This window comes from Schistocerca serialis, chromosome 2, assembly GCF_023864345.2.
Source record: "Schistocerca serialis cubense isolate TAMUIC-IGC-003099 chromosome 2, iqSchSeri2.2, whole genome shotgun sequence".
Taxonomy (NCBI): domain Eukaryota; kingdom Metazoa; phylum Arthropoda; class Insecta; order Orthoptera; family Acrididae; genus Schistocerca; species Schistocerca serialis.
This window is the reverse complement of record NC_064639.1, coordinates 676,086,487-676,098,499: the sequence shown is the minus strand read 5'-3', so window position 1 is coordinate 676,098,499 and position 12,013 is coordinate 676,086,487. Positions and strand designations below refer to the sequence as shown.

Here is a 12,013-nt window from a genome sequence, read left to right as displayed (position 1 = left end):
AGATACGTTGTGTATTAATCGAAATATTTCTGGTTGTTACTTAGAGACCCTGTTCTTCCTTTTGTTGAAATCTTGCTTAATTTCGAGTTGACACATCCTGCTGCTGTTCTTTGAACTGCCCAAGTAAGTTCATAACTTAACTGCAGTGTCACAGCAACTACAGTTCATTATGGAGCCAGTGAATAAATTGTAACATTATGCATTACCACTAAACACCTATTACACTTCCATGTGAACACCAGACGTTTTGTTTGCGAAATACTGCCATACCGTCGACGTTCTTTTATTTTTGCCTATAAATCAAGCGGGAAACTTCACACGGGGGTGCTAGTTATCTCCTGGGAAAAGTTAATATGTTGAAAATCCAAATTTTGATTAGAGACTTCCGTCGATGAATTTTACAGGAAAATTGTCAAAAATGATATTGTTAAGGATTTTCTATTAATGCACTTTACAGTGTAATCACTAGAATTAAATCACAAACAGGGAAATCCCAATGAATTCTCAATGTTGGCAACATATCAAAAATTAGACGCTTTAATTTCTTGATTCGCAATTGCTCTGCGGGTTGAGTACCCGCAAGTGCACGAAATCGTGATGCCTGTGGGAATTTGGTGTGTTTGTTAGAGACTTTGCATCGCATTCGACATGTAAACAGTAGTCAATGCGATGTATGATTCTGGTGTAGTCCGTCACACTTACAAAATTGTGTACAGTTTGAGGCATGGATCTCGTTCCCGTAAAAATAAAAGTTCATCAAGAAATTTACCATCATAGTTAGTAAATACGGCATAATGACGAATTCTGCGTTACTTAACTAATGTTTTAAAATTTATTATACCTTGAGAGAAAGTGTCGGCTGGGGAGAAACACGAGAATGATCAAAGAAAAATACGGCGATTCGGACACAGCTACTAGTCCGGTCATTCTCGATTTAGAGAATTGGATGTTAGACCTTCCAGAAGAGTTGCAAAATTTGCCGATAATATGTCTGGCAATACCAGGTACATAAATTTTTTTCTCCTCTGAATAATATGTATGGAAAGTTGTGAATGACTAACGAATATACATTAGACTTTTTTTGTAGGCTGTATTAATCTTCCATTGAAGGTTACCTATAATTTGTTTATAAAAATAGCTTATAATAGTGTTCTGGTAAATCCAATGAAATTTCGAAACCCAAGTATAATACAATTTGAAATACTGACGTTTTTCATCGTTGCTGAAAATTGGTGGTTCCAGAATTTTTATTTTGCGTCTTTCATACAGCATTTGGTATATTTTTCACGACTGTACCATGTACATTGTACTTTAGTTCAAAATGTAACTGCCCTTCCTTTGAAGATATTTTGTGTTGCAAGAGCATTGATTATTAAACTGTACAGTTAACATGATTTCTGTTAGCTATCTGTTTTTTCAGTAACTCATTCTTATCAGCTTCAGTGACTGTTAGCCATGCAAGTGCCCTAGGTATTCATACCAGTTTGCTGGTCATATTTTTTTTCAATTTTGTGTACCCCCTTTAAATGAGAGCCAATCTGCAAAGTGCATCACGTTGCTTACATAATCTGTTATATTCTATTTTCAGCTGAAAAGCAGTCTACGGTGTCAAGAAGAGGCAGTGTATCACACTATAATACTCATTTAATGTGATACGTATTCCACAGGATCATTTCCTCAGATGGTGATTTTTCTGAACTCTTACTTATCCTGTGGTACATTTAGCATGCCTGTTAAGACTTCAATCACATGTGTGTTGTTTAATTTTATTCATTATTTTTTTTTAACTTCTGTCTACTCATGAGTAGACTATCTTCTGTTGCCATTATACATATTTTGTGTTCATTTCTTTCCACACGTTGGACTCTATTTTGAGCATGCAGTTGAGTTCTGTAGTAGCAGCACTGGGCTGTCCCCTAAAATATCTTTTCTATAGATGCTAGTTTTAGAATTCATCCTTTTGAATACTTCACATTACTTTCTTTGCCTGTAACATGATTCGCCTTTTTCTTCTTCATATTCTATCCAGCCTCTCATGACATCAAAGATATCTTCATTTATTGATGTACGGAACAGCCAAGTATTACCCTCTGAATGAAGTCTGATTCTGCTGATAAGGAATATTGAGAATGTTACTGTTACCAACTCCGGCAACAGCTCTGTTAATTTGTTATTATTTGGCAGGTACTCATGACTCCGGTAGCAGCTCTATTACTCGAATGTCACCCATTGCCCCGGATTCAGGACCCCTTGTGCGGAGATTGGGGAAGATATTTGGACCAATTGTTAAATTCCTGGTTTATAACTGGGTTGTCACTCAGCAAACCTCTCTTACTGAACAACTGAAATATGGTATCAGGTAATCACTGCAAATGTAACAACATGTAAAGCTCTGTAATAATGTGTAATTTCAAACACTGGAGGTTTTTAAGTAGGTGACAACACTTGCTTTCATATTTTCTTTAAGTAATATTTATCTTTCACTGTGTCTTTCTCATTCTTTAAACTGAGATGTTATTTTCGGTAACAACAAAGTTGTTTTGACCTTAGTGACTATGAGCCTATTTTTAGACAATTCAGCCAGAAAATTAATAAAAGGTGCCTTATGTAGAAATAGCTGCTACATAATTCTCAAGTGAAGGTGTATTAAAATGGTCAGTGTTTTAAATAAAATAGTCAGATTCCCACAATACTGCATAATAACTTGTTCCTGACTATCTAGAAATGTCTCTATAACTCATTCAGTCTCTTCATTTTCTTGGATCACTTATTGCATTCAACATCCAGTAGGCCCCAGCATATACCAACAACAAAAAGAAAAATTGTAACAGCACGATTGCTATAGGGGGAAGCAATATATATTAAAGTGTCAACATAGCTCACAAGCATATATTTGTACTGCCTTTTGTGCCATGACTTTAACTACTGAACGTCCCATTTATATGAATGGACAGGTAGAATTCGACCATGGCAATTTGTAGTACTTGGTTGCCCACCATGCACCTTAATGTTACATTTGTGCTATTTATTGTTCAACCCACATCATGTAGATACCCACACTGTCTTCCATCATAGGTTGAAATGATATGCTTCACTGTGTAAATAAGTGAGTGACTGCATGTGAAGTGTGTTGTACATTTATTGTTTGAGATAGAAATGAAAGTGAAAAGTCTGCCTGTGGTTTACAGATACCAAAGGGCCGTCAGATAAGTTACTTATATTTTTTTCTAAAAATATTGCTCCTTTGTTCATCTGAATACCATTGGAGAATAAGTGGACCCTCATTTCAGTTAGTGTATTAATTTGTTCTGCTGATTGGCTTTGAGAAGCAAAAATTAGCAATCCACATTTTTCTTGTGCTCATTCATGATTTGTCCTAATTTTTGCTACAGTACTCACTTTTTATGAGCATAATCTGTGGTACTCCATCAGTACACACAATTTTAAATTAATTAAAAATTCCCAGTGAGTAAAGGAAGTTGTTATATCCCTATAGTTTCTTGGCAAAATATATTTTTTATGCAATAAGAGCAAATTTATATATGTTTATTTTTTACAGTGGTTCAGGGTACTGTTTTATTCAAAGATTTAAAATTGTCATGTTTCATGCTAAGAATTTATTTGTAGTGGCTTGTAAAATATATACATTTGTTCTCTCTTTGTAACAGGTATTTTGATTTGCGAGTTGCAACAAAAAAGAACTGTAAGGAACTTTACTTTGTACATGGTTTGTACGGCAGTGAGATAAGTTCGCTGTTACAAGAAGTGCGTGCATTTCTTGACACACATCAAGGAGAAGTGGTGATTCTTGACTTCCAACATTTTTATAATTTCTCAATTGAAGATCATAGTCAGCTTGTATCACTTTTGGATTGTGTCTTTAATGGCATGATCTGTCCAGCTATTAGTGATGTGAAAAGTATTAGTCTTTCTTGGATGAGAGAGAAAGGGTTCCAAGTGATTGTAATATACAGGGATGCTGCAGGGCAAGGGTTTTGGCCAGCGCGGCGCTGGCCTACTCCCTGGCCAGATACGACATCCCCACAGAAGATGCTTACCTTCCTCACAGAGACACTGAATCGTCGTCCAGCAGGGTCTGGGTTTGTTAGTCAGTGTGTACTTACACCTAATATAAAGTTTGTACTGTGTAATCCATTATCCACATTGAAGAAAACGTGCGGTGAACCGTGCAACCGAGCTGTACTGCCTTGGATAGAAAAACAGTGCCCTGGTCCTGCTGGAATCAATGTCATAATAGCTGACTTCGTACACGCCAAAGGTTTCCCATTCACAGAGACAGTTATCCTGCTTAACCTCAGACTGTTGCAAAATTATCGAGAATCTGAGAAGACCAACTACGAAATGGAAATTTATAGCTCAGAAAATTAATATTGCAGACGTGGGACAGCCGAAGTCAAGCACACAAAGAACTTTAAGGTATAGCGTATATACTTGTCTGCCCCTATAGATAGAACTAATATTTATCTTGAAAAGAAGCCACTGATATGCAAAAAATGGCTTTTCTTGATCTTTGTATGTAAATAAGCACAAATAAAGGTATTAATCTTCACATGTTATTGAATAATAATAATAATAATATTAATAATAATGATGGGTGTATGTAAAACACACACACACACACACACACACACACACACACACACACACAGTCTCATAATTTATGTAATTTAATAATTCATTCAAAGCAGTTATATGGGGCATTCCATGGTGACTCATGTTACATTTTGAAATAATCGGTGTTATGTTATCAATCTATAAACCCATATTTTCTTTTGTAAATCATTACAAATTGTTATTCAGGTAAAGATTTTGAAGTGTTGTTTAAGCAGGGAAGGGCATTAAAATTAAAGAAGAAGAATGTAATTTATCTTATGACTCATGTTACAAATTTGGGACATCCAATTCCTAATGTGCATTTTAGGTCAAAAGTGTCCTCAAACTATTGGGAGTATGGTTTTTATCACAGAAAATGTGTATTAGGTTGGCATTCAAATGACAGTTAAAAATTTCTAAAAATATTTATACCCTGTGAAATATTGTGATGTATTGAAAAAGGCGTGTGACTCAACGTTACGTAACTCATGTTACTTGCTACTTTTTTCCTGCTAGCAGAGATATGAAAATAAGAAATGAGGTAAACTTAACACTTTTCAAACACTATGAAAAATTATAAGAGCATGACATCTGGGAAAATGATCTGTAATTTCAATTAAAAGTCCGAGAACTGAAAATATCCTCTTGCATTTAAATCAAGTGGATTAATTTTCTTTATAATTTCATCACATTTTACAGGCCATTGCACAGATTAAGTAAGAATTTCCAAAAACTGCATGTACTTCTCCAGCATTGAATTTACTGTCTTATCCTACTTTATACCAGTCTCCACTTTTCACACTTTCTATAGTTTCTACAGTACAATGATCTGCAGTAGCAAAATTGTTTGGAGAAAGCAGTTATGTTTGTAGTATTCCTTTCTTGTGGTGATAGCAGTCAATGCTCTTTATGTTTGGTACTGAAGAAAATATTTGAGCCAGATTAAGTATTACATTGATCCCTTGAATTTCGTGAATAGACACATGAAAAACCTGCATAGTTGTGGTACTTGCAGCTACCTGAGCAAAAGTTGATGCATCACCTACCATGAATTTTCGCTTTTTTTTTTTTTTTTTTTTTTTTTTTTTTTTTTTTTTTTTTACTGCATTCCCCAGTAGCCATTCCACAACTTCACCAATTCCATCAATGGCTTTTTTACCATGGGATGTATAAAATAAATTTCAATAGCTTTCCACATTATGAAATGATGAAATTAAGGTACAGCAGCAGTAATATGTTTGTTTTTAAATTGTGAGGCAGGTCTATCTGACCAGATTGAAACTACCTTCACATTTTCACAGGTATGGTTGACAGTACGTTGCTAATGTAAGCAATTGCAGCATTCGAGCCATGGCGTTATCTAGCATTAAGTGACTTATATGGTGACAAACTTGCTTTACTAGGTTGCTGATCTTGCATCTTATGTTTCCTGTGTTTTCTGACTCTCTCCCTATTTTTAGCTCTTCTTCTAATAACAGCCGTTGCGTATGTTGACTCAAATGTAGAAACTTTTGTTTCTGCCTCAGCTGCTCTTTTCGAGCTTCTTCCAGATGCTGCTTCTTAAATTCTTCATATTTTCCTTTATTCTTTAACTTTTCCCTCCTCCTCCTGTCTTTCTGCTGCTTCTAAGGGCATCCTCTTCTTCTAATCTTAAAATAATACAACTGTGACTCAGATTACGTGACTCGTGTTTTCTGTTTTTACAATATTGGTTGAAATTGGGAAATTTTTAGTAGTGATATTAGTTCCACATTCACATTAAGAAGTAAATTACTGAACAAGATAAAGTTATTTCTAATATCTCTATTTGTATAAAAACTTAATTACATGAAAGTTCATGCTGTTGTATTATATTGTTTACCCAAACCTATAATTTCCCTACTTCAGTTTTAAACACTCTATGCAATACATTAAGGTATGTAACAGTAATATAAATAATGATATTCTAATTCTTACCTGCCAACGAGTTGAAATGAAGGTCCAAATCTCCAATAACTCACACTCTCATTACATGAAAAACGTATGGTGTTATAAAAATGGCCACAAATTATGAAGGGAAAGCAATAATGGGTCACAAACCATTGTTGCCATACAGTAAAAAGTCCAGCCCTTTCAAAAAAAAAAGTATAAAGTACCAAATTTTAAACTTTTAAATATTGTACGTGTGTCCTATGTTACATGGAATATCTCATATGATTCATTTTAGCTTCTGTTGCAATGCCATTTTTTGGCTTGGTTAGACCAAAAATTCAAAGGTCAGGGGTTCAATAATCCCTGTCGAAAGACTTCCCCCCCCCCCCCCCCCCCTCGTCACTTATTGCTGGTTTCACGTCTGGCAATGACTGTACACACAAAAAATGCAGGTTCCCCTATAACTAGCAGTTACCTTCAAAGACCTGATGGAGACAAGTGTATACCATCCCTAATAAAACCATACCAAAGCAGTGTGATGTTAAAATCTTTCGGAGGGTTGACAACAACTTTTCCACAAGTATCAATAAAGGTATTGTTTGCTGAGAAAATGAAAACTGACATCCACTTTTAAATTCTGAAACTAATCTAACAGTTATTTACTGTAATTAAATCAGTAAAAAAGAAACCATGAAATACAAATCTTTCAACAAGTGTAGAAATTCATTTTATTACTTTCTTAAATTACTACCATCATAATAGATTTGACCTTCATTGGGTGAATACCAGCTTGACAAAGTAGTGTTGGACTAGCAGATGACTGGTCATGCTGTTACTTATGTCTGTAAGTCAGTGCTAAATATTCTACATGATTAGCAGAGGTATCCTACAGCCAGTGGCAGTACAGAAAAACCTAAGAATGGGCACTAAAGATATCTTGAGCTACCTTTACTTTTACTGTAATAAAAAATAAGTCACATGCAAAGTTTAAGAAAGTTTTATTTTAACTGATTATACACATATACAAGACACTGCCATCTTATGATATAAAAAAGTTACAGTTGTGGTTCTCTTCCTTAAATGATGACTTCTATGTGCCTATTCTCCCAGGCAAATTGTTTAATTACATCATCAATAGGACAATCAATGTCAGGGTGAGTGTTCAACAGAGCTAAGCCATTAAGTCGGTCCTCCTCCATTGTTGATGTCAGCCATGTCTTTGTACGCAGCAATCTTCAAAAATTTCTTTCTACTGTAGTAATAGATGCAGGTAGACAAGCATATACAGGGTGATTCAAAAAGAATACCACAACTTTAAAAATGTGTATTTAATGAAAGAAACATAATATAACCTTCTGTTATACATCATTACAAAGAGTATTTAAAAAGGTGTGTGTGTTTTTTTTTTTTTCACTCAAAAACAAGTTCAGAGATGTTCAATATGGCCCCCTCCAGACACAGGAGCAATATCAACCTGATACTCCAACTCGTTCCACACTCTCTGTAGCATATCAGGCATAACAGTTTGGATAGCTGCTGTTATTTCTCGTTTCAAATCATCAATGGTGGCTGGGAGAGGTGGCCGAAACACCATATCCTTAACATACCCCCATAAGAAAAAATCGCAGGGGGTAAGGTCAGGGCTTCTTGGAGGCCAGTGATGACATGCTCTGTCACGGGCTGCCTGGCGGCCGATCCATCGCCTCGGGTAGTTGACGTTCAGGACAGATAAGCGCCAATGTGGTGGCGCTCCATCATGCTGAAATATGAATTGTTGTGCTTCTTGTTCGAGCTGAGGGAACAGCCAATTCTCTAACATCTCCAGATACTGTAGTCCAGTTACAGTAGCACCTTCGAAGAAAAAGGGACCAAAAACTTTATTGGCTGAAATGGCGAACAAATGTACAACTAAATGAAACTTTATAGCTCCCTTAATTCGCCGACAGATAGTGCTTAGCTCTGCCTTCTGTCGTTGCAGAGTTTTAAATTCCTAAAGTTGTGGTATTCTTTTTGAATCACCCTGTATTTTGAACAGCATGTGCAAAGTTGGATAGTGAGCTCTAGGACAAATAGCCAACACTTGCATAACTGAATCACGGTCATTAAGGGCACTTATGCTCGTTTCCTTGTATTGAACAGTCTCCCCATCAGTCTCTTTTTAATCACAATGAATGATTATTCTTCAAAGAATGGTAGTATAGTTAAGCACTGATTCAATTTGTGCCAGATCATTACAATCATGTTTCAGCAGTTGTGAGGGCAAAAGTATGTTGAATTTTAAATGATAAATATTTTCTTCAGCAAAACGCTTGTGTGAGTAGTAACATGGCCCAGTGTTGGAATAAAAACAGTTCTTTTCCAATATGTCATAGCATCATTGTTATGATCACAGTTTTTGCCAGGCAGAAACGTATAAAATACGATGACGCAGAAGCACATGCTACATAGGAAAGTACAACTACTTGATAACTAGATTCAGTCAAGTCGACTGATTAAAGAAATTAACGAATGGTGTGTGGGCTAATTGATGGCAATGCAGGCGGCCCTGCAAGGGGCGTGGGGGGTGGGGGTGGGAGTGTCCCCCTTATATATTCGCCACTGCCTACAGCAAGTACTGGTACATAAAGTTTGTCATCTGGCTCTCTTAAATAGTCAAAGATAAATGCCACATCATGAAAGTTTCTCTGCCTGTTGTTAACGACAATTAGCTTTGACTGCACTGGACTCTTGCAATCTGCTGCCTATATTTTACCATATCTAACTTTACAGCTTACTCACCTTTTACAGAAATGCCAATAAATAAATCAATTTCCTCAAAAAAAAAATTACAACTGATCTTGGCGTATTTATCATACTTCCAGTGTTTATTGTATATTTTTAACAGCAGCACACAAACAGATCCAAATATATTCTTAGGTTGTATTCATCTGATGAGTTTTGTATAATCTTTTGGTTTGCTGGTGAAGTTTTAGGCCAACTGGTGCCTTAAATTCCCTTGATGATACTTGTTAGCACTTTTTTCACTCCTTCCTCACTCATGCTGTGGTACAAATCTGTCTAACTGTTGTCATTTTGGTAGGTCTCTTGTCAAGTGTCAGTGCGACTGTAGTTGCATTTGCATAACAATCCAAGAAATCTGTGTATGCATGGTGATAGGTGAATAGAGAATTTCAGTGCTGCTTCTTCATGTGACATTTGGACAAAATACCGAAAGCATTGCTCTTTCTTATAGAAACACGCTCACAGGTGGTTTTTTTTTCCATTTACATGGAAATATACTGACTAACATTAATCTCAAAGAATATCTGACAAAATTATTAAACGAAGGATATTTCAGGTTGGGATATCAATATAAGGAAAAGGAATAGATTGCTACTCACAGTTAAGATGGCACACTGTAAAGACTGTTACACGTTTAGCTTTTGACCTAAGCTTACTTCAAAAAAGGAAACACACACACATTTGTCCAAACAAATTAGTACACCTCACATACACATGATGCCACCTCCGGTGGCTCGAACCAGAATGCAATTGTCAGGACAATGAAAGCCTTCACCCAATATCACCCTGGACTGGAACAGCTGAACCACATCCTTTGTCAGGAATTTGATTACATATCATCATGCCCTGAAATGAGGGACATCCTAACTAAGATTCTTCCCGATCCCTCCTAAAATGGTGTTACATTGCCCACCCCATCTCCACAACTTCCTAGTCTATCCTTATACCAATCCCAATCCCTTGCTACAAGGATCATATCCCTGTGGAAGACCCAGGTGCAATACCTATCCCATCCAATCACCCAGCACTTCCTATTGCAGTCCTGTCACAGGATTATCCTACCCCAAAAGAGGGCAGGCTGCCTGTGACAGTAGCCTTGTCATATACCACCTCTGCTGTAACCATCACACAGCTTTTTATGTTGGTGTGACTCCCAACCAGCTGTCCACAATGACCACTGCCAAACTATGACCAGGAGGAAAGTAGACCACACTGTGGCACAACATCCAGCTGAGCATTTCAATGGCTGCTTCACAATCCAGGCCATTTGGATCCTCCCCACCAGCACCAGATTTTCTGAACTGTGCAAATGGGAGTTATCCTTAAAACACATTCTATGCTACCAAAATTATCCTGGCCCTAACCTAAGATTACTGTGTCCACACTCTCCACCCAACAGTTTGACCCCTCTGTCCTATCACTTCCTCCCTATTCATATCCCCTCCCCCTCACTGTGTGCTGCCCTTTGTCAATGCACCTGTCCATCCTTCCCCTTCCGTGCTCCTCTACTTTTCAGCTCTCCATCCTGCTCTCCCTCCCCACCTCCCTTGCATCTCAGTGCTGTGCCTAGTGGCAGTCTTCTCATGCCTCCATTTAGTCCCTGCACACTCTTTAAGACAACACTCTTCTCTCCCTCCACCTGTACCTTGCTATCCCTTTCCCTATCCTGCCCCCTTTTGGTTGTTGCATTCATTCACGTGACAGTTGCATTCCAGTCTGAGCTGCCGGAGATGGTGGTCATGTGAGCATGAGGTGTGCTTGTCTCTCTCCCTCCCCCCCCTCTCCCTCTCCCCCCCCCTCCCCTCCCTCCCTTCCTTCCTTCCCCGCCTCCACCAGCCTCCAACATCCCTGTTTCACATTGAAAATCAACAATTTGTGAATAGAAGTATAATTCAACATTGAAAATTTAATTTTTGTTATACTGTTTATTTAAGTAACAGACAGGAGGGTAACTCTGTAGAACAAAAATGTTTCGTAGGTTATGCGGCTTTTTATTTATACCCACCCAGTTTTGAGACAATTCACCACTTCAGGTCTCTAGGGGAACCCAGTAAGCCTGCATTAAAAACAAAAAGATCAAAATGGGGCAACCATTAGTAGGTATGCGACACACCTAATATACTGACCAAGGCTACTAAGAAAACTACCATAGTCCATGGTTATTTATGATAGTGTACAGTAGCAGCTGGTAGAAACTTCTATGAACTCCCTGCATTTATTCTGTATAAATGTAACACAGCAAAAATACATGAACATTGCTTCCTCAGTTCTTATTAAATAGTTGGTCTGCATCTCCTATTTCTTGCTTAATACCTATGGCAGCACTAATTTATCATATAACTGAACATTGTTTACACAACCAGCACTGCTATTTGGTACACAGCTAACATAAATAAAAACATTATTTAAAAAAAATTAAGATTCAATATTTGTCAATTAACATTGTCATTTGTTAATAAATATAGAGTTTAAATAAAAGCAAGGAAACATGCTGCGACTACTGAGGTTCGAACTGACGACTTCACAATTACAATACTTCTGTGCTACACACTCAGCCACCAACGACAGTGAAGAAGATATTAATAGTGCTCGGAAATCTTCTAAAACATTCCCCCCCCCCCCCCCCCAATTTCATTTTATTTTATTTTTATAACTGTGACTTAATGCTTTAAGAAATTGATGTCTGGGCACTGAGCTCCAAATTTTA

At 37.1% G+C, this 12,013-nt stretch overlaps 1 protein-coding gene across 1 annotated transcript; it reads left to right on the top strand.

Annotated features, from left to right (window-relative positions):
* The first annotated feature begins 537 nt into the window (after window positions 1-537).
* LOC126457777 (PI-PLC X domain-containing protein 3) lies at window positions 538-4,570 on the top strand. The gene is made up of 3 exons (XM_050094359.1): window positions 538-1,004; window positions 2,185-2,359; window positions 3,669-4,570. Exons 1-3 carry the CDS (start codon window positions 878-880, stop codon window positions 4,387-4,389), a joined length of 1,023 nt encoding a protein of 340 aa, XP_049950316.1. The 5' UTR covers window positions 538-877; the 3' UTR covers window positions 4,390-4,570.
* The last annotated feature ends 7,443 nt before the right edge of the window (window positions 4,571-12,013 follow it).